Raw genomic sequence first — 25,339 nt, forward strand, 5'->3', positions numbered from 1 at the left:
TGATAGTGCATGCCTGTGGTTAGTCCCAGCTACTTGGGAGGTAGAGGCAAGAGGACCCCTTGAACCAAAGCATTTGAGGCTGCAGTGAGCCGCGATCACAGGTCTATACTCCAGCCTGGGCAACAGAGCGAGACCCTGTCTCAAACAAAGAAATGCCAGAGAAAACCCACAAACAAACAAACCAACAAAAGAAACAGCAGATGAATGGTCTCAATTCTACAACTACAAACTCCCAGGGCTGGATCAGAGCTGAAATGCCACTGAGTCCAGCTCCTGTGGTGTTGAGTGCCCTCCATGACCTCCCTATCAGTGCTTCTGCTGAACAGCCTTCAAATGAGCTCCTCCTTTCATGGATATCTCTGTTGGGAAGATGATCCTAAAAGTGAGCTGACATATGTTTCCTTGAAAGATCATTCCTCCCAAGCACTGCCTCTCAGGTATCGGAAAATCTCATAAGTCAGCTGCTCATCTCCATGCCAAATATTGCCCAGCTTTTTTTTTTTTTTTTTTTTTTTCCAGATGGAGTCTCGCTCTGTCACCCAGGCTGGAGTGCAATGGCATGATCTAGGCTCACTACAACCTCTGCCACCCAGGTTCAAGTGATTCTCAAGCCTCAGCCTTCCGAGTAGCTGGGATTACAGGCACTTACCACCACACCTGGCTAATTTTTTGTATTTTTAGTAGAGATGGAGTTTTGCCATGTTGCCCAGGCTGTTCTTGAACTCCTGAGCTCAGGCAATCCGCCTGCCTTGGCCTCCCAAAGTGCCAGGATTACTGCTGTGAGCCATTGCACCCGGCCATCGCCCAGCTTTTCAACTTGTCTACCTCCTTCCACCCCAATTGTCAAACCTGTTGCTCATCCCCTAGGAGGCTAGCTCCCTCTATTCTTCCCTTCAACATCTATGATGAAGCACAGGAATTGTCATTTAGAGAGGAAAGCAAGAAACTTTTCAGTCAATTTTTCTTCTCATCTGACAAAGTTGTGTTCCCATGAAGTAGTAGTATCAGATTCCTTGAAACAATGGAAAACAGAGAAGCCAACTATCAGGATAATTGTGTCTCCTTTTTGAAGTTATCTGTGCGCAAGGCCCACGCATTTCTAAAAATAATCAAGATCCTATGGTTTACCATCCATCGAAATCAGATGGCATTTCCTCCTAGTTAATCCCCACGCAGATGTCAAATTATAGCCAGATCCACTGCCAACTGGAGAAGCTCACCATTACCTTTAGTGTTTTATACAATCCTTTGAGGGCCAGGGACAGGACCCAAGTTGCTTCCACTGCCTCAGGACAATGGCTGTCCATGCTGCTTTGCAGAAGGTGACTGGCGATAAAGGCAAAGTGCTGGGAGTATTGGCTCAGCTGGGCCTGAGAGTCACCACATTCTTGTCCTCCTCCCTTCTGGACCAGCTGGTAGTCCTTCACTGAAGGGTGACATCAGGCAGAAAAAGAAAGGCACAAAAAGTACAGTTCATGCTTCCAGCAGCTATTTCTTCCATAGTAACATGCCTTACTAAAGTAGGGACTGCAGAAACACAAATCTCCCGGGCTCAGTCTTAGCCAATAAAGCCAGCTTGCACGTAAACACAAAAATAGTAATGGCTACCTATCCATCAAGCAACTGAGTGGGACAATTTGCATTCTTACTATTGTGCATAAGCAGGCCATCTCCACAGGTGTTAACAAAAGTTCTTAAAGATAGCATATATGAGGCCGGATGTGGTGGCTCACGCCTGTAATCCCAGCACTTTGGGAGGCCAAGGTGGGTGGATCACTTGAGGTCAGGAGTTCAAGACTAGCTTGGTCAACATGGCAAAACCCCGTCTAAAAATACAAAAATTAGCTAGGTGTGGTGGCACACGCTTGTGATCCCAGCTACTCAGGAGGCTGAGGCAGGAGAATCACTTGAACTTGGGAGGTGGAGGTTGCGGTGAGCCAAGATTGTGCCATTGCATTCCAGCCTGGGTGACAGAGCCAGACTCCGTCTCAAAATAAAAAAAAAAAAAATTAGTATACATGAGATTTCCGTTTCCAAACAAGACAGAACAAGAGAGACTGGATTTACTCTCCCACCTTAAACAACCAAAACACTGAAAAAACATGAAACAACAGCTTGCAGATATTGGGCAAAAGGTAGTATAGGACTATGATCCCTGAGAGAAGGGATATAAACTAGATCAGCCCTCCAGTAGCACCAGCTATCTGCAGATGATTTCCAAGATGCAAAGTGGGAAGCAAACATCCAGGCAGAATCCAGCAGTCTCAATGAATTAAAGAAACAGAGATCAGAGTTCAGGGAGGTCAAGGCAGCTAGAATGTACAGGGCAGAATATCAGAGCAGGGAGATGCAGAGAGAGAGGGGTGGGTTGGGGAGAGCTCTCCGGAGATCCACAGAGTCACTCATAAGTCTGTGGCTGCATACTGACCTGCACATTTCTGTGAAAGGAAACTATCTGGGGCAGGAGAAAGAGCTACAGTAGACAGAACAATTCCTGGAGCTCACAGAGAGCTGGGAATACTTTGTCTTTCCAACAGTGAGAGTGGAAGTGTCCTGGTGGAGATGGGGGTGGGGGCAGAAAAAATATTTGAATGCATAATGGTCAAAAATTTTCCAAATTTGATGAAAACTGTATATCTAAGGAGCTCAATAAACACCTAAGCAGAAGAAACATAAGGAAAATCATGTCAAGCCACATGCATAATTGAATTGCTAAAAATATAGCCAGAGGAAAAAGAGACATTACAAAAATGCAGCGTAAGAAGAATGACAGCTGACTTCATCCCAGAATCTACACAAGCCAGAAGACAACAGACCAACATCTTTTTTTTTTGAGACGGAGTTTTTGTGCTTGTCACCCAGGCTGGAGTACAATGACGTGATCTTGGCTGACTGCAACCTCCACCTCCCAGGTTCAAGTGATTCTCCTACCTTGGCCTCAACTAGCTGGGATTACAGGTGTCCACCACCACGCCCAGATATTTTTGTATTTTTAGTAGAGACGGGGTTTTACCATGCTGGCCAGGCTGGTCTTAAACTCCTGACCTCAGGTTATCCGCCTGCCTCGGCCTCCCAAAGTGCTGGGATTACAGGTGTGAGCCACCACACCCAGCCTTTAAAGTATTTAAAGTACATCTTTAAAGTATTTGCTAAGATAAAACTCAGCTTAGAATTTTTTACCTGGCAAAATTATCTTTCAAAGATGAAGTAAAAAAAAGTCCCCTAGGCAAACTGAGAGATTATGTCATGGCAGACCTGCACTACAAATAATGTTCAGTGCAGTTTTTCAGGTCCCCCCCAAAACTAAAAAAGATCCCAGATGGAAAACTGAATCTTTACAAAGGAATGAAGAGCACTAGAAATGAAAAATATATGGCTAAATATAAAAGCTAATGTTTTCTCATTTTAAAATCTCTTGAAATCTCTCTCTCTCTTGTTTTTGGGGGGGTGGTAGAAGACAGGGTCTTGCTGTGTTGCCCAGGCTGGCACTAAATTCCTGGCTTCAAGCTTTGTGATCCTCCTGCCTTGCCTCCCAAAGTGCTGAGATTACAGGTATAAGCCCTATGCACCCAGCAATAACTCACTTTTTTTTTTTTTTTTGAGAGAAGTCTCGCTCTTGTCTCCCAGGCTGGAGCGCAATGGCATGATCTTGGCTCACTGCAACCTCCGCCTCCCTGGTTCAAGTGATTCTCCTGCCTCAGCCTCCCTAGCAGTTGGGATTACAGGCACGCACCACCACATGTGGCTAATTTTTGTATTTTTAGTAGAGACAGGGTTTCACCATGTTGGCCAGGCTAGTCTCAAACTCCTGACCTCAGGTGATCAGCCCGCCTCGGCCTCCCAAAGTGCTGGGATTACAGGCATGAGCCACTGTGCCCCACCTTTTTTTTTTTTTTTTTTTTTTTTAAAGAGACAGGCTCTTGCTCTGTCACCTAGGCTAGAGTGCAGTGGCATGATCATAGCTCACTGCAGCCTTGATCTCCTGGGCTCAAGTGATCCTCCTGCCTCTGCATCCAAAGCAGCTGGGATTACAGGTGTGTGTCACCACACCTGGCTTTCTAAAAAATTGTTTTTAGTAGAGATGGGGTCTAGCTATGCTGCCCAGGCTGGCCCCAAACTCCTGGCCTCATCATCATCTATTTATTTATTTTTGTAGAGATAGAATTTTGCTATGTTGCCCAGGTTGATCTCAAACTCCTATCCACCAGTCATCTTCCCACCTCACTCAGCCTCTCAGAGTGCTGGGTTATTTTGTTTTTCTTAATGATTTCATTTTATTTCCACTATTGGCTCTTTATCTTTTTGGGTTTTGTTGTGGTTGCTCTAGGGTTTACAGTAGTGTACCTTCAAATAATTTCTTAAATGTTGTTCTAGGGTTTACACTGAATGCCTTTAATTTATCATAGTCTACCTTCAGATAATATTATACCATTGCACATATAGTGTCAGAACATTACAACATTTTCCACTCCATTCTTTGTGCTGTTACACATTTTACTTCTATATGACATAAATCTCATAATACATTACACTTTTTTGCTTCAAAAAGTGAGATACTGGCCAGGCATGGTGGTTCACACCTGTAATCCCAGCAATTTGGGAGGCCAAGGCAGGTGGATCACCTGAGTCAGGAGTTCAAGATCAGCCTGGCCAACATGACGAAACCCTATCTCTACTAAAAATACAAAAATTAGCTGGATGTAGTGGCAGATGCCTGTAATCCCAGCTACTTGGGAGGCTGAGGCAGAATTGTTTGAACCCGGGAGGTGGAGGTTGCAGTGAGCCAAGATCACACCACTGCACTCCAGCCTGGGTGATGGAGTAAGACTCTGTCTCCAAAAAAAAAAAAAAAAAAAAAAAAAAAAATTCCTAAATTCAACCATCTTGATAACTGCAATAAATGTAAGTGGTCTAAACACATCAATTAAAAGACAGGGATTATCAGATTGGATTTTTAAAAAAAAGACAAGAAATCCACTTTAAATGTAAAGACACAGGCAGGTTAAAGTGAAAAGATGTGAAACCCATGGATATGAAGGGCCAAGAGTATTTTTGATTTGAGGTTGGCTGAGCCTCTGGATGCAAAACCCACAGATATGAACAGCCAACTATAAGGGACCCATCCACGAATTTTGCTATCTGTGGGGGAGTCCTGGAACCAATCCTCTGAGGATACTAAAGGATGACTATTCTATGCAAATGCTATTTTTAAAAATGCAAGAGAGACTATATAAATATTAGATTTCAGAATGAGGAATACCATTAGGGATAAAAAAGGGATATTTCATAAGAAAAAGAGAAACATACAATTACAGTTAGAAACTTCTATAGTCCTCTCTCACGAATCATTAGAACAAACAGATAAAACATCAGTAAGGGCACAGAAGACTTTTGAATAACATTATCCATTGACTTGACCTAATTAACATCAATAGGATACTCCACCAACAACATAGTACACATGCATTCTCTTCAAGTGTACATGGAACCTTCATGAAAACAGACCTAATTTTGGACAATAAAACAAATTGTAACGATATTCATAATAGGACTGAACTAATTAAAAATATGCTCTCTGACCACAAGGGAATTAAACCTGAAATCAACAACCAAACGATATCTGGAATATCCCCCAAATATTAAGAAACTAAACATCAAACTTTTAAATAATCCACAGAGCAAAGAAAAAAAAAATCACAAGATAAATTGGAAAACATATTGTGACCTAAATAAAAATGATAATATATCATAAAAAAAACTGTGAGATGTTCCTACTGAATCCAAGGGACACCGAAAAAGAAAAAAAATAGTGGATGTGGCTAAAGTCATACTTAAAAGGAAATGCACAACGTTAAAATTCTTCTATTGCCAAGGAAGAAAGGTCTCAAATCAGTGATGGCTCCTACCTTAAGAAACCTGTAATCCCAGCACTTTGGAAGGCTGAGGCGGGTGGATCACTGAGGTCAGGAGTTCGAGACCAGCCTGACCAACATGGTAAACTCTGTCTCTACTAAAAATACAAAAATTAGCCAGGCATGGTGGCATGTGCCTGTAATCTCAGCTCCTCAGGAGGCTGAGGCAGGAGAATCACTTGAACCCAGGAGGCAGAGGTTGCAGTGAGCTGAGATCGTGCCATTGCACTCCAGCCTGGGCAACAAGAGCCAAACTCCATCTCAAAAAAAAAAAAAAAAAAAAAAAGAGAGAGAAAACCAGAAAAGCAGCCAGGTATGGTAACTCATGCCTGTTATCCCAGCACTTTGGGAGGCTAAGGCAGGGGGATCACTTGAGCCCAGTAGTTTGAGATCAGCCTGGGCCACATGGTGAGATCTTGTCTATTAAAAAAAAAAAAAAAGAAAGAAACCGGAAAAGCAGTAACAACACATTAAACACAAAGCCAGAAGAAATAAGGAAATTTATCTGGGCAGTAATCAAAGAAACAGCAAACAGAAATAAAAGAAAAATGAATGACACCAAAGTTGGTCCTTTGAAAAGATCAAATAACTTGACAGATCTCTGGCTAGACTATCTAGGAAACAAAAAGAGAAGACATAAATTGCCACATTCAGAAAATAAGAGAAGATGGCTAATACCCCAATATGCCAGGCTGAGAAATTAAAGAAACCTAAATTTATTCTCTAAATAAACTGAATGATGTACCATGCACTCAATATAGAAGTCCCTGACTTACAATGGTTCAACATAATGATTTTTCAACCTTTATAATGGGTTTATCAGGACATAACCCCATTATAAACTGAAGAACATCTGTCTGGTTTATCATCCCAAATTAATCTATAGATTCGATGCAATGCCAATCAAAATCCCAGAAGGCCATATACTTTTTTGAGACAGGGTCTTGCTCTGTTGCCCAGGCTATAGTGGAGATCACAGCTCACTGCAGGTGATCCTCCCACATCAGCCTCCCAAGTAGCTGGGACTACAGCATGCCACCACGCCTGGCTACTTATTTTATTTTATGTAGTGATGGGGGTCTCTACAAAGCACTGGGATTTCAGGTGTGAGCCACTGCTCCTGGCTCCTGCAGGCTCTTTTATAGAAACTGATAGAAACTCTTTTATAGAAGCTGATTCTAAAATTTACACAGAGAGGCAAAGAAACTAGAAGAGTCAAACAATTCTGAAAAAGAGCAAAGCTAAAAGACCTGATTTCAAAATTTTATACAAATTTAAAATAGTCTGGCCAGATGCGGTTGCTCATGCCTGTAATCCCAGCACTTTGGGAGGCCGAGACAGGTGGATCACTTGAGGTTGGGAGTTTGAGACCAGCCTGGCCAACATGGTGAAACCCCATCTCTACTAAAAATACAAACGTTAGGCTGGGCGCAGTGGCTCACGCGTGTAATCCCAGAACTTTGGGAGGCCGAGGCGGGCAGATCACCTGAGGTCAGGAGTTTGAGACCAGCCTGGCCAATAGGGTGAAATCTCGTCTCTACTAAAAATACAAAAAATTAGCCAAGTGTGGTGGTATGTGCCTGTAATCCCAACTACTTGGAAGGCTGAGGCAGGAGAATCGCCGGAACCCAGGAGGCGGAGGTTGCAGTGAGCTGAGATCGTGTCACCGCACTCCAGCATGGGCAACAGAGTGAGACTTGGTCTCAAAGATAAATAAATAAATAAATAAATAAATTTACAATAGTAAAAAAAGTGTAGTACTGAAGTAAGGACATATAGATTAATGAAACATAATAGAATCCATAAATAGACAGATACATGTGTGTCAATTTTCAACAAGATTCCAAGATAATTCGACGGAGAAAGGATGGCCTGTTCAACAAATGGTCCTGGATCAACTGGATGTTCATATGCAAAAGAAAAGATCTTAGACATTTACATACACGAAAACAGCACAGACACTGCCTAATGCTGACGCTGAGTGAAAATGCAGATTGCTTCACGAGCAGAACTGGGAATGTAATGGGTAGATACTCCAGATTGCCTGGGGCTTGGCAAACTAAGTCAAAAGGGCATTTGTGATGTAATACTTTCAATGCTACACTGATAAAACAAAATGGAAAGTTACATGAATGCTAATACAATTATTTTACGTGCTGCCACCTGACTCCATGTAGTCACCTGACTCCGTAATATGTTTAAATTACCCATAGAAAGCAAATGACACCAGCAAATGGAGAAATTAAATGTTCAGAACCTATATATCTAGCCAACCAAAAAACACAGAGCCATATACACAAAAAGACAGCATGGAAAGGGGCCTTTGAAATTATCCCAATTCAACACATCATTTCAGAGATAAGGAAAAAGAAGCTCGGGGAGCTATAACTTGCTCTTAAAAAAAATCACATGCAGGCCAAGTGCCAAGGTAATTTCATTGATTTTAGGGTACGTGGGGATTAGGCATTTTTCTTCCATTCTTAGAAAAAAATAATTATGCATGGTACCTGTTTTCCTCTTCCGAGTTTTGACATCAACAATCACAGCCCTGTTCTTCTCAGTGAAGTGCTTCAAGATGATCACATTATGGGGTTCATTGGCATTATCCATATAAACGCAGCGGGTTCCCACACAGAGGACCTAGAACGTGGTAGACAGAGACAGAAAGGCAACTCAAACATGGAGACAAGAAAGAATTCTTAGGCATAAGCCCAGCCCCCTTTGATTGTGCCTCTGATTTCAACAAGCACGCAAGGATAGGGATCTTCTCATCTCTAAGTCCAAAGAGTCTGGCACAGGCTGGCACAGAATTGGTTTAAGTCCTTGCTGGATAAGGCCATGTTTTTACAGCCCCCTTTGTCCTATTAGTTGAGGGACATGAAGATTAGAAATAAGGTCAAGATGAATGCCAAAATGAAAGACAATTTTCTTTGAAGTTCTTTGTAATTTGATATATTACAGTTACCTATTATTCAAAGCCAAATACTGGCTAATAAATGAGTCAAATGTTTTAACCGTTAAAAATGCAAGTTGAATAAACCATCCCATAATCTTGACAATACTTCAATACTGTGAAAGCAAGGTGTACAGGCAAAGGAAAAAGCTTCCAAAGAGATCTATGCCTATATATCCAGAAGCCACAGAGGCTTTGGTGTGTATAGTGAAGACTGGAAGGAGTGACCAGGCCCTCAGGCCTTCAGAGTGTGGTACCTGGGGGAAGCCAACCAGCACGAGCAGGGTGAAGATGTTGGTGTGCTTCAGCTGGAATGGCAGCTGCTTGATGCAGTGGTCTGTGAAGGTGGCAATGACATCACGCCACAGTGGGGCACTGTTGAGTGACCGCAGGATCTCTGCCATGGAGCACGCCCAGTCCAAGCCCACCCGGCTGGAAGGCAAGAGCTCCATTAGGGGCAGTACACAGGGCTCCAAACTCAACTCATTAGAGCTCACTACACTCCAAGGCAGACCCAGAGGCCTTCAAAGAGCCATTCATTAACTAGCTTAAAAACTACCAGAATGATGCTTTTCGTATAATGGTGAGCAAAAAAGCAAACAAAATCAAAACTTGTTACTTATATACTCACCCTACGGCTATGTTTCCAAAAATCTCTATAAAAATCACCTGTGTGTGTGCACATGCACACTCATATTCAAACACAGAAGAAAAACTTACAAGAAAATGTAGTGAGATAGCACTAGATGTATTAAAATGGTACAAGTCAGGGTGACTTTTTTCCTTCTTTTATTATTTTTTTGAGATGGAGTCTTGCTCTGTCATCCAGGCTGGGGTGTAATGGTGCAATCTCTGCTGACCGTAACCTCCGCCTCCTGAGTTCAAGTGAGTCTCCTGCCTCAGCTTCCAGAGTAGCTGGGATTACAGGCACACGCCACCATGCCCAGCTAATTTTCTTTGTATTTTTAGTAGAGACAGGTTTTCACTATGTTGGCCAGGCTGGTCTCGAACTCCTGACCTCGTGATCCACCCGCCTCAGCCTCCCAAAGTGCTGGGATTACAGATGTGAGCCACCGTGCCCAGCTTATTCCTTCATTTCTGTTTTCCAAATTTGGTGTTGTGGTTATGTTACTTTTATAACGAAAATACATTTATTTGCTTCAACCTCAAGGCCCACACTTACTGCTCGTAAAAAACAGAATATGCCTCATTAGAGAGTTGAATCAGCAGCCAGCGTTGAGACTGCTCAGCTGTTTTAACGTTGGTGTTAAGCACAGTTTTAATGTGGGTTGACAGCATTGCTCATGAACCTAATTGTATTTCCACAAAACTCTCAGACAACAGAACTGTAGCACACTGAAATTAATCAACAGCCAGACCTTCAACTTAAACAAATAAACACTAAGGTGGGATAGAGGGCAGGTGGTTAGAGGAGTGAGGACCAAGGCTACCTGTCCAGACACACAGCTCCCAGGCTAAAGAGCAGGTGGGTGGTTTTCCAGCCATCTGGCACAATGGAACTGTCCCCTGCAGCAAACAGGTTGTGTTTGGCTGAGAGGACTTTGATCACTGCGGCGTCTACCTCTGCTGGCAAAAGACGGATAATTAACTGGCCGAGAAGACCCAGGGTGAGATGGTAGGTTTCATTCAGGTGGCCTGCGTTTGAGATGACAACCTGAAACATGAGTGGAAGGACGTGCTCCAGGTCTATCAGGGGAACTGTGGGGCCCTGCCAAGAGAGGGAGAGAAATCTGTTCAGTACAAAATCCACATAACCAAACCTGCTAAATATTATATCTCCCTCCTACCTTATTTACAACTGGCCTAGTGCTAACGGAATCATGCTGTAGCTTTCATAAATGCCATATGTATAATCACTTACAAAATAAACATCCTCAGCTCTCATCTTACAATCCTACTTCTAATATTTCTTTACCCTGAAAAAGAAACTTAAAATACTTGGTTTCCCCCTCACCTTTCAAAATGTCCATTGTAAAATAATTTAAATAATTCAGAAACACGCAAAAGTTAAAGCTCCCCTAAATCCCCTCACCGCAACCATGGCCAGGAGATAACAACTGTTAAGTTTGATGAACAGTCTTTCAACCTTTTTCTATGCATATTTACACGATATATGTAAAATAGGCCGGGCGTAGTGACTCACACCTGTAATCCCAGCACTTTGGGAGGCCAAGGCGGGAGAGTCACTTGAGCCCAGAGTTCAAGACCAGCCTGGGCAATGTAGTGAGACCCTGTATCTACAAAAAATACAAAAAATTAGCCAGGCATGGTGGTACGTGCCTGTAGTCCCAGCTACTTGGGAGGCTGAGGTGAGAGGATTGCTTGAGCCCAGGAGGTGGAGGCTGCAGTGAGCCATGGTCATGCCAACTGCACTCCTGCCTGGGTAACAGAGTTAGATTCCGTCTCAAAAAACAAACAACATGTCTGTGTATATATATATATTTGGGTATGTATGTATATGTAAAATAAATATAAAATTTTAAATAGTTGTTTTTCTTTCTTTAAATAGTGTCGTGCAACTTATTAATACTTTGTTTCTAGTTCTTCATTATTATAAAAACCATTCAGCTAAACGGCCTGGTACAAATATTTCTATACTTATACCATTTGTTATTTTCCACAGGAAAAAAATGCACAAAACTGAAGAAAGCTTTTACAATGTCTGAGTTGTTATCCTCAGTATGATTCAAGAGGGCACCATATACATAGTATGAAAACAAAGCAATCAAAGAACAAAAAGTTCTTGGAAATAAAAAGTGATTCTCAAGAAGGCGTCTTTCTGACACGGCAGCCTGGTAGGGGTGTCACAGTCCAAGAAGAACTCAGAAGGCATCTAGGCAGGGGGTTGGTCTGGTGGAGGCCACATGGTGTCAGAACCCAAGCAGGGTATGGAATTTCCATGGAGAAGGCCTGGCAGGGGAGTCAGAGCACAGGTGGGTGAGGAAGTCACCCAAGCCCAGGAATGCCCAGGCCTCTGGAGTTGGAGCTTGGGCTCCGAGTGGGGCGAAGAGGGCAAAAACACAGAAGGGCAGCCTGATGTGAGTGTCCGAACCTAAGTGGAGAGGTGAGGGCATCTGTGCGGGGAGTTCACCCTCACACAGGGGCTCAGAGTCCAAACAGCATAAGAAGAGTGTTGCCACTGAGTAGCAGCCTGTTGTGGGTGAGGGTGGTCTCACTGCAAGGGGGCAACCTGGATTAGAGAGACAGACCCATGTGTGGTGGGGAGGTATCCATGTCAACAGTCCACTGCAATCTCAGCACTTTGGGAGGCTGAGGCAGGGGGATTACCTGAGGTCAGGAGTTCAAGGCCAGCCTGGCCAACATGGTGAAACCCTGTCCCTACCAAACATATAAAAATTAGCCGGGTGTAGTGGTGGGCGCCTGTAATTCCAGCTACTCAGGAGGCTGAGACAGGAGAATCGCTTGAACCAGGGAGGCAGAGGTTGCAGTGAGCCGAGATTGCACCACTGCACTACAGCCTGTCCAAAAAAAAAAAAGAGTTGAAACAAGGAGAGGAGGACACCTCAAAAGAAGAATAGCAGCAGAGATGGGAGACTGATCCAGTAGGTAATTATATGAAGGATGATGGGATCCAGGATTTTCACCGTTAAAGACTGGATTCTTTAAATCAGGGTTTCTCAACCTCAGTGCTACTGAAATTTAGGTCTGATAATTCTCATGTGTGTGGTGGGTAAGTGGCACCTGTGCATTTAAAAATGTTTAGCAGCATCCCTATAGTCTAGACTCCACTAGAATTCCAGGAGCATTCCCTGAGTTGTGGCAGTCAAAAATGTCTCAAGGCATTGTCAAATAGCCATATTGGATACCTTCAGTTTGAGAATCACTGCTCTAAGGCCGGGCACGGTGGCTCACGCCTGTAATCCCAGCACTTTGGGAGGCCGAGGTGGGTGGATCACCTGAGGTCAAGAGTTCAAGACCAGCCTGGCCAACATGGTGAAACCTCATCTCTACTAATACAAAAATTAGCCAGGCGTGGTGGCACATGCCTGTAATCCCAGCTACTAGGAAGGCTGAGGCAGGAGAATCACTTGAACCCACGAGGCGGAGGTTGCAGTGAGCAGAGATTGCGCCACTGCACACCAGCTTGAGCGACAAGAGGGAAACTCCGTCTTCAAAAAAAAAAAAAAAAGAGAATCACCGCTCTAAATAAATATATAGAGTACACACACACTCTCTCTCTCTCTCTTCCCCCGCACTGGGAAGACTTGGGAGCAGTGACATCCTGTTAGCAATGAACCCATCTAGTGCTCAAGCCATTTCTAAATACTATCCTCTACCAAAAGGAATGAGGTCACCTTAGAGAAATGGCTGATTCTAGGGCTAGGGGAGGGAGAATTTAAGAAGTGCCTGAAATGATGGGGATATGTCAAAAGGACATAGAAGTCAGCGTGAATGGGTTCCCACTGGTCAAAATAAGTAATCAGAATAATGGATTATAGCTCATGGAGTAAAACAGGAAATCATGAACCCATACTGATATCACTAACTAAATAAATAAATTGTTTGATGAGAAACAGAATATTTACATAGTTTCAAAGACTCTCCCCACTAAATATTTACTAATAACAAAAGGGGAAAGATTATGGTAGAAAAGGCTAATGGACACCACTTAATCCAGTGATCAAAGTAAACATGATCAGTAATGAAATACGTCAAAACTGTGTTCCACCTGACAGGCTGCAATGAGAATGCAGCATCTCATCTGTGATTTTCCTGCCCAAGAGGCAAAGCCTGAATCTAATTATAAGGAGACATCTGATAACTCCAACCCAAAGAGGAGGACATTCTACACAATAGGTGGCCTGTGATCTTCAAAAGCGTCATGATCATGAAAGAAAAGACTGATAACTGTTGAAGACTAAAGGTGATTAAAAGACATGACAACAAACTGCTACACGTTCATTTTTTTTTTTTTTTTTAAGAGACAGAGTCTTACCCTGTTGCCCAAATTGGAATGCAGAGGTGAAACACCTTGGCTCCCTATGACCTCGACCTCCTGGGCTCGACTGATCCTCCTGCCTCAGCCTCCCAAGTAGCTGAGACTACAGGTGTGTGCCACCATGCCTGGTTAATTTTTCTATTTTTTTGTAGATAGAGTCTTGCTATGTTTCCCAGGGTAGTCTCGAACTCCTGGGTTCAAGCAACCCTCCTACTTGGTCTCCCAAAGTGCTGGGATTACAGATTCAAGGCACTGTGCCTGGCCTATACATTAATTCTGATCCTTCTGCCATAAAAGACACTTTTGGAGCAAACTAGTGAAACTTGAATAGGGAGTAAGCATTAGATGGCAGCAATGTACTGATGTTAATTTCTCTGACTTTGATGACTGCTGTCTGGTTACACAGGAGAATCTCCTTGTTTGCAGAAAACACACACTAACATATTTAGAAGTAATATGGCATGAACTTGGCAACTTTCAGGCACAAAATTATTTGTATAGTAATTTTAACTTTTACATAAGTTTGTAATTATTTCTAAATTTGAGAGCATATGGAGCAAATAAAGCTTTCATGTGCTGCCATGGGAGTGTGAACCGGTACAAACATTGCAGAAACTGTTTGGCAGGGAGTCTGAACTGGTACAAACACGGCAGAAACTGTTTGGCAGGCCAAGTTCGGCCTGCATTCAGATGCTCATCAAAAGCCACAGACAGGTGTGCTCATAGTACCGTCTGGAGTAATTTCCAGTTTAGAAACACTCAACAATAGTAACGTGAACTTTAAAATTATGGCATATTCATATAATGGAATTCTGGATAACAGTGAAAATGAATAAAGGAAACTAATCACAATAACATGGATGCATCTCACAAACATAATGTTGAGCAGAAGAAGCCAGACACAGGCTGGGCGCAGCGGCTCACGCCTGTCATTCCAGCACTTTGGGTCATTCCAGCACCCATCGAGGTGGTGCTGGAGGCCACCTGGAGGCCAGGAGTTCAAGACCAGCCTGGCCAACATGGTGAAACCCTGGCTCTACTCAAAATATAAAAATTAGCTGGGTGTGGTGGCACATTCCTGTAGTCCCAGCTACTTGGGAGGCTGAGGCACGAGAAATCACTTGAACCCGGGCGGCAGAGGCTGCAGTGAACCGAGATTGCTCCACTGCACTCCAGCCTGGGCAACAAAGCAAGACTCTGTCTTAAAAAAAAAAAAACCACAAAAAAACACCACCACCAGGCAAGAGGAATGCAGCAACTTACTCCAGCTGTACAAAGTTTCAAAACAAGCAAAACTAACCTATGGTGACAGAGGTCTTTTTATTACTGGGTTGTAAGAGTTCTTTATATATTCCTTATAGGACTCTATCTAGGCACTTTTTACACTAAAATAAAACTAATAATTTGCCCTCCAAAGTGCCTGCTAAAAAAAAGATTATTAGGGGAAAATAACCTCAGTGGTGATTTTTAAAAGTCAACTTAATGAAATCTCTCAGAACAAGAGAGAAACATGAAAAATACGACCAAACTGAAGAAAAGATGGAGGGTAGATTCAAGGGGTCCATCCTGGCCAGGCGCAGTGGCTCACGCCTGTAATTCCAGCACTTTGGGAGGCCAAGGTGGGCAGACTGCTTGAGCCCGGCAGTTCTAGACCAGCCTGTCCAACATAGTGAAACCCCATCTCTACTAAAAAAACACAAAAATCAGCTGGGCGTGGTGGCATGCGCCTGTAATCCCAGCTACTCGGGGGGCTGAGGCACAAGAATCGCTTGAACCCAGGAGGTGGAGGCTGCAGTGAGCTGAAATCGCTCCACTGAACTCCAGCCTGGGGGACAGAGTGAGACTCCATCTGAAAAACAAACAAAAAACAAAAAACAAAATCCACGCTGCATCCAGGAGATGCAAATGGGGCAGACACAGAAGCAAAGCCAAACAATGGCAGAAAGGCATTCCCTTAGCTGAAGTAAAAATGGAGTTTTTAATCAGAAAAGCAAATGATGCTGGGAAGGAACACAGAAAGAGAACTTTTTTTTTTTTTTTTTTGAGACGGAGTCTCACTCTGTTGCCCAGGCTGGAGTGCAGTGACACGATCTCGGCTCACTGCAAGCTCCGCCTCCCAGGTTCATGCCATTCTCCTGCCTCAGCCTCCTGAGTAGCTGGGACTACAGGTGCCCGCCACCACGCCCGGCTAATTTTTTTGTATTTTTAGTTGAGACGCGGTTTCACTGTGTTAGCCAGGATGGTCTCGATCTCCTGACCTCGTGATCTGCCCGCCTTGGCCTCCCAAAGTGCTGGGATTACAGACGTGAGCCACTGTGCCCGGCCAAGAACATCTTTTTAAAAATTATTTTACAAAACTTTTCTCACAGAGATAATATCTACTTTGACACGGTCTAATGAAACGTCTGAATTCCAAGGGTTAAAAAAAGAAAATATTTAGGTAAAAAAATCCATTGGTATCATGTTAATACTGGACTTCTCATCAGTTGTTCTAGATGGTGGAAGACTATGCAGCAATGTCGCAGGGGTCTGGACGAGAAGGACTGTGTCCCTGTAATTCCATGCTCAGACTGTCTCCCACCTTTACATGTAGCCTTTCCTCAAAAAGTACTTGAGGAAGTATTCTAGCACAACAAAAAATGAATTAGAATAAATAATTCAGAAGGAAGAAATAGTAACTAATAAATAACATGCAGCCAACACTGTAACTATCAATCATTTATTACCATATGGTCTAAAATTCTAAAAGTAGTTTGAGAGAGGCAAAATCCAAAAGAATCAACAAAAAACTCCAAAGCAGCCAACCAACCAAATGATCCAGAGCAAAAATTACAGATAATTTGCACACTTGGGATATGATGAGGGAAATAAAAGCATCTCATCCTGTCAAGGAATAAAAGGTCTCACTTTGGAAGAGAAGGTAAAAAGGTTACTGTTAATTAAGAGAGAAATACAGGCTGAAAAAAAGTGGTAAAAATTTAACTATAACCATGTTTCTATAAGAAATATGATACAGACTTCATGAATGATTACAAAAAAAGGAGAAAATAACTTAGGAAGGGGCAGGGAAAAATGTGCACTGGAGCAGGGCTGGGATGGGGACAGTCAGCTAGCACAGAGCAGTTAACCAGGTCATCCCATCAGAAGTAAGCTGGCTGCCCGTAACACACATGGTTATAACACAGCTGAGACCCAGTCAGGAAAAGGTCACTCTTACAGTGAAATTGGTAAAATCAACATAAAAAGGCTGAGCGCCAATTGCAGAAGGGCCCTACCCCAGGAGATGGTTGCTCAACGTGCTACCCAGTGAGCTATGGAAAAGGTGCAGCTCTAATTGACACAGAGGGAGCTAAAGTTAGCAGAAATCAGTCATGGCTATTAAGAGAGAAGAAAGACTTGGGCTGATGTGCCTACTTAGCCTCCAAAGGTTGGGGAGCGCAGGCAAAGACCAGGATAGTGACTGCACTGTCCAAGCCTGAGGGTACTGATTTCAGAGGTGAATTACCAGCTACCTAGACAGGTGCAGCCAATTCATCCAGGTGAAGAAAAACACATCTTCAAAATATCCTGTTCTCCTCATTCTAGTTCCACGTGCACCATACAACCTTCTGAGCTACAGTGTGGTCTTCTGGAGGGATTTCCATACCAAGAGGGAAAACATATTGATTTTCCTGCCAGACACGTACCCCTGTGAATTGTGACTGATTTATAAATCAGCCTCAACTCCCACGTAAAAGTTCATTCCTCTGAGTCTGAGCATCGCCAGGCAAACTGCTAAAAAAAAAAAAGTCCTTGGACTCAAAAATCTGAGGACCAAACCTTGGGTCCTGCAGGCACCTTCCCTACCCCAAAGCCCTGCCAACTTGGAAAATCCTGTTTCAGCAGCCTGCTAGCTTTGTCTCTGATTCCCCTCTGTTTACTAGAAAAAGTGGGAGACCACTGTAAAGATTGTCAGCTATTCCTAAATTAATAAATAAATTCATTATCAGCTCAGTGAAAAAGCTAACATGATCTTTTCTTTAATATGATAAAAATGACACTAAACTTCATATGGAAAAAATATATATACAGGAACAGTCTAGAAAATTATGAAAAAGAACAATGAAGGCATATCTGAACTGTCCAGAGTCTTTAAAATGTCAATGTTTTGAAAGTTTAAAAAAAGGCAAGGGAAGCAGATTAAAGACAAAATCATCTAAAGACATCTAAATACAACGGAATTTTTAAGAGGATCCTGATTTAAAAAAAAAAAAAAAAAAAAAAAACCTGCAAGGCACACTTTGGGGATAATTGGGAATATGTGTATTTAGGCTATACGTATAAAACTATTCTATCAATGCTAAAAATTGTAAGCATAATAATGACACTGTGGTTAGATAGGAGAATGTACTTTAAGGAGAGAAGTATTGAGGGTGAAGTGTCAATGATGGCTTCGACTCATTTTCAAAAGTTCATGAAAAAAATATAAACAGAGATAAAGCAAAACATTAACAACTGGTGAATCTAGGTGAAGATCTTCATTCATTGTTCTTTGAAGTTTTCTATGAGCTTAAAACTTTTCAAAATAAAAAGGTAGAAAAAATCATTATAAGCATTATATATAAATACATTGTTTTATACACACACACACACACACACATATATATTTACAAATATAGAAAGGGTCAGAAGAAAATAATTACAACTTCTAATCCTACCCTTAAGGATACAGAGATGACTGTCATCATTTGTTTCAGCATATGGCTTTCCAAAACCTTTTTCTATGCATGCCACCATCCCCTCTTTTAAAAATAAATTGCCCTTACCGACTTTAAGGGAGGTAACATGGCTGCTAGTAATCCCAAAATCCTCTTCTGGGAACACTCAGCAAACACTTGCTCAGGGCTTGGAGTGACTGCTTTTTCCTCTATGGGCTTCTGAGATGAAGCTTCCGAATCTTCAGCATCTAAGTGGTAAAACAAACTTTCAGAATTTGCCTGCGTCTCTACATGTATGAAGAGGCAAGTAAACCATTGCACTGTCCCCTGTGCTGCTACGGAATAAAGCTGGGATTTTATTCATTTATTTTTTAAATTTGAGAGGGAATCTCACTCTGTTGCCCAGGCTGCAGTGCAATGGCACAATCTCGGCTCACTGCAACCTCCACCTCCCGGGTTCAAGCAATTCTCCTACCTCAGCCTCCCAAGTAGCTGGGATTACAGGCATGCGCCACCTTGCCCAGCTAATTTTTGTATTTTTAGTAGAGACGGGGTTTCACCATGTTGGCCAGGCTGGTCTTGAACTCTTGACCTCAAGTGATCCGCCCACCTCAGCCTCCCAAAGTGCTGGGACTACAGGCATGAGCCACTGCGCCCGGCCTAAAGCTGGGATTTTAAAAGCCTATGGCTAGGCATGTCTGCGCTCAGCTGTTTCCTTCTCCAGGAGGCCTGCCTGAGCCCTGTTTAAATGAAAGACTGTCCTCCCCGAGCTCTCTTACCCCTGCCCTCCCCATTTCCCTGAGCCTGCTCTACTGCGCTCACAGCATTTCATCACCTTTTCACATTCCACATAATTTATATTTATTGTTTACTGTCTGCCTTCTTTCAGATTTTTGTTTCTTTCAGTGATGTATCTCAAGCACCTAGAGGTGTTTCTGGAGCACGGCAGGTACTTAATACTTGATGAATGAATAAACTGCCTATGAACCAGGATGCTGATCCTCAGGGGAATGAGACTCCAGTGAATTTTGATGATTTGGATTGATGTGGAGTGTCAGACTGTTTTCTGGAACTCAGAATTATACACACTGCATAGATGAGCATCAGACAGAGAGGGCAGAATGCCAGGTGCTCACCCTGCCATCACAGAGCAGGAAGGTGGGGAAGATCCTGCACTCCCGGGCCACCATAAGGAGGAGGCTGGGACTTGCCTCCAGTCTCCTGAGCACACAGCATGCTCCTCAATCCTCCTAAGCCAGCTCTGGCCTTGCTGCTGCTATCCTCTGGCAGGCTGAGGCCTTCAGCAGCACCTCTCCTTTATCATCCTCTAGTGTTCCACTCCATCCCTACACACCTGCCAAGAGGGACTTCTCTACTTTAGGGCCTTTGCTCCTGTTGTCCTTTCTCTGAACACCCATCCCTACTGCATATCCTAGCACATTCAAGGTCCGCTAGATCTCTCCTTCTCTAAAGCTTTATGAGGATACAGTCTGCCCCAGAGAGACACCAATCACTGTCAACACCCACTTACACCTCATCCCACCTCAAATTACAGTTACCTGCACCTGTGTCTTAAGCCCTCCTAGACTGTGAGCTCCATGAGGGCAGGAACCACGTGTATATCTGTCTGATTCAGTCCCTGTTTCATCCCCAAGGTCTAGCACAGTGTTTGGCATATAGAAAGCACTTAGTAAATACAGGAAATAAATAAGGTAGGAAAGCAGTCAAAGTGAAGAAAGATGACGTTCGAAGTGTCATCAGCACCATCTAAACAGAACTGAGAAACCACGCGCCCCTGGCATCTAGCCAATGTCAAGCCGCGTGCCACAAACAGCTCAGGGATGGGTATACGTGCATTCTAAGATGAAAGAGACCAAGATAATGGTCAAACAGTCTTTACCTGGAAGTCCTATAGGTGGGCTAGCATCTGCAGGTGAATCTGAAATTTGGGTCAGGCATGAAGGATCCTTCGTTAATGATACACCTTTATCTGCCTTATTTCTCTGCTTGAAATCAACAGGTCTGACTTCCTCATGAACAGCTCTCTTTCCCTAAAAAAACAAAGTGTAAAAGAATTAAGGTTTCTTATAACAAAGTTTGCTCCATGACTATGATAACTTTTTAATGATTAGCCAGTCTTCATAGACTAAAAAACTTTTGAATGCCATTAGAAAATGCCACTCATTTCTTTTTTCTTTTTTGTGTGTGTTTTTTTGAGATAGAGTCTCACTCTGTCACCAGGCTAGAGTGCAGTGGTGTGATCTCGGCTCACTGCAACCTCCACCTCCCAGGTTCAAGCAATCCTCCTGCCTTAGCCTCCTGAGTAGCTGGGACTACAGGTGCGTGCCCCCATGCCCAGCTAATTTTTGTATTTTTAGTAGAGACGGGGTTTCACCATGTTGGCCAGGATGGTTTCGATCTCTTGACCTCGTGATCTGCCCACCTTGTCCTCTTTAAGTGCTGGGATTACAGGTGTGAACTACCACGCCTCGCCTATGCCACTCATTTCTTATGGTAAATCTATATTCTAATTAAGACAGTAACCATTGGGCTGGGCGTGATGGCTCATGTCTATAATTCCAGCACTTTGGGAGGCCAAGGCGGGCAGATCCCTTGAGGTCAGGAGTTCAACACCAGCCTGGCCAACATGGCGAAACCCCATCTCTACTAAAAATACAAAAATTAGCTGGGCCTGGTGGCGTGTGCCTGTAATCCCAGCTACTCAGGAGGCTGAGGCAGGAGAATCGCTTCAACCCAGGAGGAGGAGGTTGTAGTGAGCCAAGATTGCGCCACTGCACTCCAGCCTGGGCGACAGAGCGAGACTCTCTCTCAAAAAAAATAAGATAGTAACCATTGCATCGCATCCCCCATCTTCCAAATGTCCCTCTGTCAGAGCCTGCAGTCCCATAAGAAATGGTTCTATTAAAAACCTCTCATACATTCTATTCAGCTTTCAGAAACCAAGTATGGAAAGTTGAGGAAAAAGACAAAGCTATGAAATTTTCTTTTTCTTTTGACTCTGTGAGTATAAAAAGTTGTGACTTCCCTTCTAGTACACTCTGGTGACTATCGTTAATGTACTTTGTTTTCTTCAGTATGAAAACCAAACAAATCTTTATTTACAGAATAATTAGAAAATTCTTGATATCTAACATTATCTTTAATATGATGAAGATAAGACTACATCAATTCTGTAGCCTAGAAATATGACATTGTTTTCACTGCCACAGATCAAGCTATTTTATTGCTGTAGAAACTGGCATTCTGTGGGCTGTGGGACAGAGTTGTGGGTTGTGTATATTTCCTCTCTTAGTTTTCTATAGAATTTGCCTTTGTTAATTAACATGGAAGGTGTACATAAAGCCAACCACACATGTCACTTGATCAAACAAAACCGGATGCTACTCCTAAACCTAACTAATCACACCCTTTCTACCAGGTTTTTAGCATTCTTTCCTAGCTGCTGTTTCCTAGACGCTGTGTTTTTTTTTTTTTTTTTTTTTGAGATGGAGTCTCACTCTGTTGCCCAGGCTGGAGTGCAGTGGCGCCATCTCGGCTCACTGCAAGCTCTGCCTCCCAGGTTCAAGTGATTCTCCTGCCTCAGCCTCCTGAGTAGCTGGGACTACAGGTGCCCGCCACCACACCCAGCTAATTTTTTGTATTTTTAGTAGAGATGAGGTTTCACCGTGTTAGCCAGGATGGTCTTGATCTCCTGACCTTGCGATCCGCCCATCTTGGCCTCCCAAAGTGCTGGGATTACAGGCATGAGCCACCACGCCCAGCCTCTTTATTTTAAAAAACAGAATAAACATACCTTTGATGCCCTTTTGAGAATCCCATTTTGGCAATGAGACTTGTTAAAGGGGCCCTCCCTGGAGGTGGGAGACTTTTCTGGAATCAGGAGTCTAGTGCTGAGCTGCCCAGATGGGCAAGGTGACAGCTGTCAGCTGCATTTCCTGAGAAGTCACTCAGAATCCCCCCAGTGATTGTCTGCACTCCTGGGACCCTCAGGATGCCTTTCCCTATTGTCACACAGGCTTATGTGTGGAACTGTGGCTACATGGGAAGTCTTCTGTGCATGCTGGAGGCACCCCAGCTTCAGGTCTGAGAAGGCCAAACGTGACTTTCACTCTTTGGGGCCAAAGATGGAGTGTGATCCAACACCAAACGTTCAGGAGGAGGCATGCCGTCTCCCAGGGGTACCTAACTCATCCTCCCCTCTCTGCATATGTAACCTCAACATCAATCCTACCTTCAACCTCTTTCTGAGAAAAATGTGACTGTAAGACTGTCCTAAGAGAGGACTGAAACTGGGAGAGCTACTTGCTTTGTTAAATGTACCCTCTGAAAAGACCTGACACCATACTCCCTGTACCATATGGCACTTGTGAAGGCAATATAATTCCCAAGTTGTGGCAAATGACTTATCTTTTTTCCTGTTATCACAGGACACTGTAGACAGAATCTTCTGGATGATGCCTCTGGCTAAGGTTGGTTTCTCAGTTGTTCAAAACAAAAAGGATCTCTAGTCATTGGAGGGAGAAAAGGTAGATACCCTTACCAGGGCCCTGGGGTTGCTTAGAAGCATGTGAGAGTTGAAAAACAGTGATCTGTCCTGGGGCCCCAGTGGGATACGGTCGTTATGGCCACTGTAGTGGCAACACTCAGGTTCAGTTGTGGGGACAGTGCTGGAAATTGCTTGCAGCTTTACTAGAAGACTAAGAGGAAGAGCCAGAGGCAGGATTCCCTGGGTGCACCTGGCTGCTGGTGGGTGGGAAGGGGACTCAAAAGGTGGGAATAGCTCAAGAATAAAGACAGTGCCCCGGGACCTCTTTAGAAAAAGTCCCATTTCAATCCTGAGGCAGGGAAGGCCTAAAACAAGCCTGAAACATCTTTCTCTATCAAAAATTAAGGAACTGTTCAAAAAATAATGGCAACATATCAAAAGAACACAAAAGCCAGGGAGGAGCAGTTTCCACTGCCCAAACATGGGACAATTTGAGCATCAAAATAAATAATGGGTCAAGCACAGTGGCTCAGGCCTGTAATCCTAGCACTTTGGGTGACTGAGGCAGATGGATTGCTTGAGTCCAGGAGTTCGAGACCAACCAGGTAACATGGCAAAACCCCATCCCTACAAAAACTACAAAAATTAGCTGGCATGGTGGCATACACCTGTAGTCCCAGTTACTTGAGAGGCTGAGGTGGGAGGATCGTTGGAGCCCAGGAGGTGGAGGTTGCAGTGAGCCAAGATCATACCACTGCACCCCAGCCTGGGCAACAGAGTGAGACCCTGTCTCAAAAAAAAATAAGAAAATTGGCCGGGCGCGGTGGCTCACGCCTGTAATCCCAGCACTTTGGGAGGCCGAGGCAGGCAGATCACGAGGTCAGAAGATCGAGACCAACCTGGCTAACACGGTGAAACCCGTCTCTACTAAAAATACAAAAAATTAGCTGAGCGTGGTGGTGGGCGCCTGTAGTCCCAGTTACTTGAGAGGCTGAGGTAGAAGGATCATTGGAGCGCAGGAGACGGAGGTTGCAGTGAGCCAAGATCATACCACTGCACTCCAGCCTGGGCAACAGAGTGAGACCCTGTCTCAAAAAAAATAAGAAAAGTAATAGATTTTTATCCATTGAATAAAAAAAAAACCCATAAAAAATCCTATTAAGTCCATTCTGACATAAATAAAAGGATAAACGGGGAAGCACAGTGCTTATGGGTGGAAGGTTAGTTTTAAGATGCTGAGGGCTCACAAGAAGATACAAATATTCCCAGGCTTGAAGGTGAGGACTACTGATTAATCCCATTTCTCCTAACAATGTTCTCTTTGTTCCCATCATAATCCGTGGGTGGTTAAACTGCCGCCTACAGAAAGGGTTTCATGGAAAAAATGTGGACGGTTGAGAGACAGGCTTGATGATTATGTGGCCTGTCTTCGACTGACTCTCTGGCTGAATGGAAATAATAAAAATGTTGATGTTTCTGCTGGCCAGTTTTGCTTTTGTATTCCTCCACATGAGAATGAGACCTTGGTGAGCTACAACCACCAGATGGGGGAATCCTTGAACTAGCAACCAGACAGACAGAGGACAGCAACATCATCGACCCCTGTGGCAGTCAAGGGCCTTTTCAGCAGAAACTCAAGCTCTGGAGGCAGCATCATAGAAACAATGGCGTGCTCTTCCATAAAACAATCTTTAGTGCCACTATCACAGGTTATACCTGGATCCAGAATGGCTTTTCTGTTTATGCAACTATGTGTAAATTACTGTGTCTACCTGGTAAACAGTAAGCATTCAGTAACACCTAATTGTTGACTGAATGTAAATACAGCTACACAGATACAGTGTGCACCATGGGCTAGGAATGACTTTTTTTTTTTGAGATGGAGTCTTGCCCTTTTGCCCAGGTTGGAGTGCAGTGGCGCCATCTCGGCTCACTGCAACCTCCGCCTCCCGGGTTCAAGCGATTCCCCTGCCTCTCGAGTAGCTGGGACTACAGGCACGTGACACCAGCCTGGATAATTTTTTTTTTTTTTTTTTTTTTTTGTATTTTTAGTAGAGACAGGGTTTCACCATGTTGGCCAGGCTGGTCTTGAACATCTGACCTCGTGATCTGCCCACCTTGGCCTCCCAAAGTGCTGGGATTACAGGCCACCGTGCCTGGCCAATTAATTTCTTTAGGTGCATAATCTTGTTCAATTCTTATAAAAACTACCAGGAGACAGGTAACGGGAGTGGTTAACACAGATATGGAACTTACTATCAACTCTTCTAAGCACTTGACATACAGTAG

At 43.6% G+C, this 25,339-nt stretch overlaps 1 protein-coding gene across 1 annotated transcript in view; it reads right to left on the reverse strand.

The window, feature by feature from the left end:
* Window positions 1-25,339, reverse strand: part of ZZEF1 (zinc finger ZZ-type and EF-hand domain containing 1) — a 137,912-nt gene that overhangs the window by 19,179 nt on the left and 93,394 nt on the right. Inside the window, exons 38-43 of the mRNA XM_024235183.3 lie at window positions 20,444-20,594; window positions 18,652-18,791; window positions 10,317-10,594; window positions 9,123-9,297; window positions 8,420-8,552; window positions 1,227-1,426 (exon numbers count right to left, since the gene is read on the reverse strand). Of these exons, the coding sequence (XP_024090951.3) occupies window positions 1,227-1,426; window positions 8,420-8,552; window positions 9,123-9,297; window positions 10,317-10,594; window positions 18,652-18,791; window positions 20,444-20,594 (1,077 nt within the window). The remainder of the gene's footprint in view (window positions 1-1,226; window positions 1,427-8,419; window positions 8,553-9,122; window positions 9,298-10,316; window positions 10,595-18,651; window positions 18,792-20,443; window positions 20,595-25,339) is intronic.

Source organism: Pongo abelii, chromosome 19 (genome assembly GCF_028885655.2).
Source record: "Pongo abelii isolate AG06213 chromosome 19, NHGRI_mPonAbe1-v2.0_pri, whole genome shotgun sequence".
Taxonomy (NCBI): Eukaryota; Metazoa; Chordata; class Mammalia; order Primates; family Hominidae; genus Pongo; species Pongo abelii.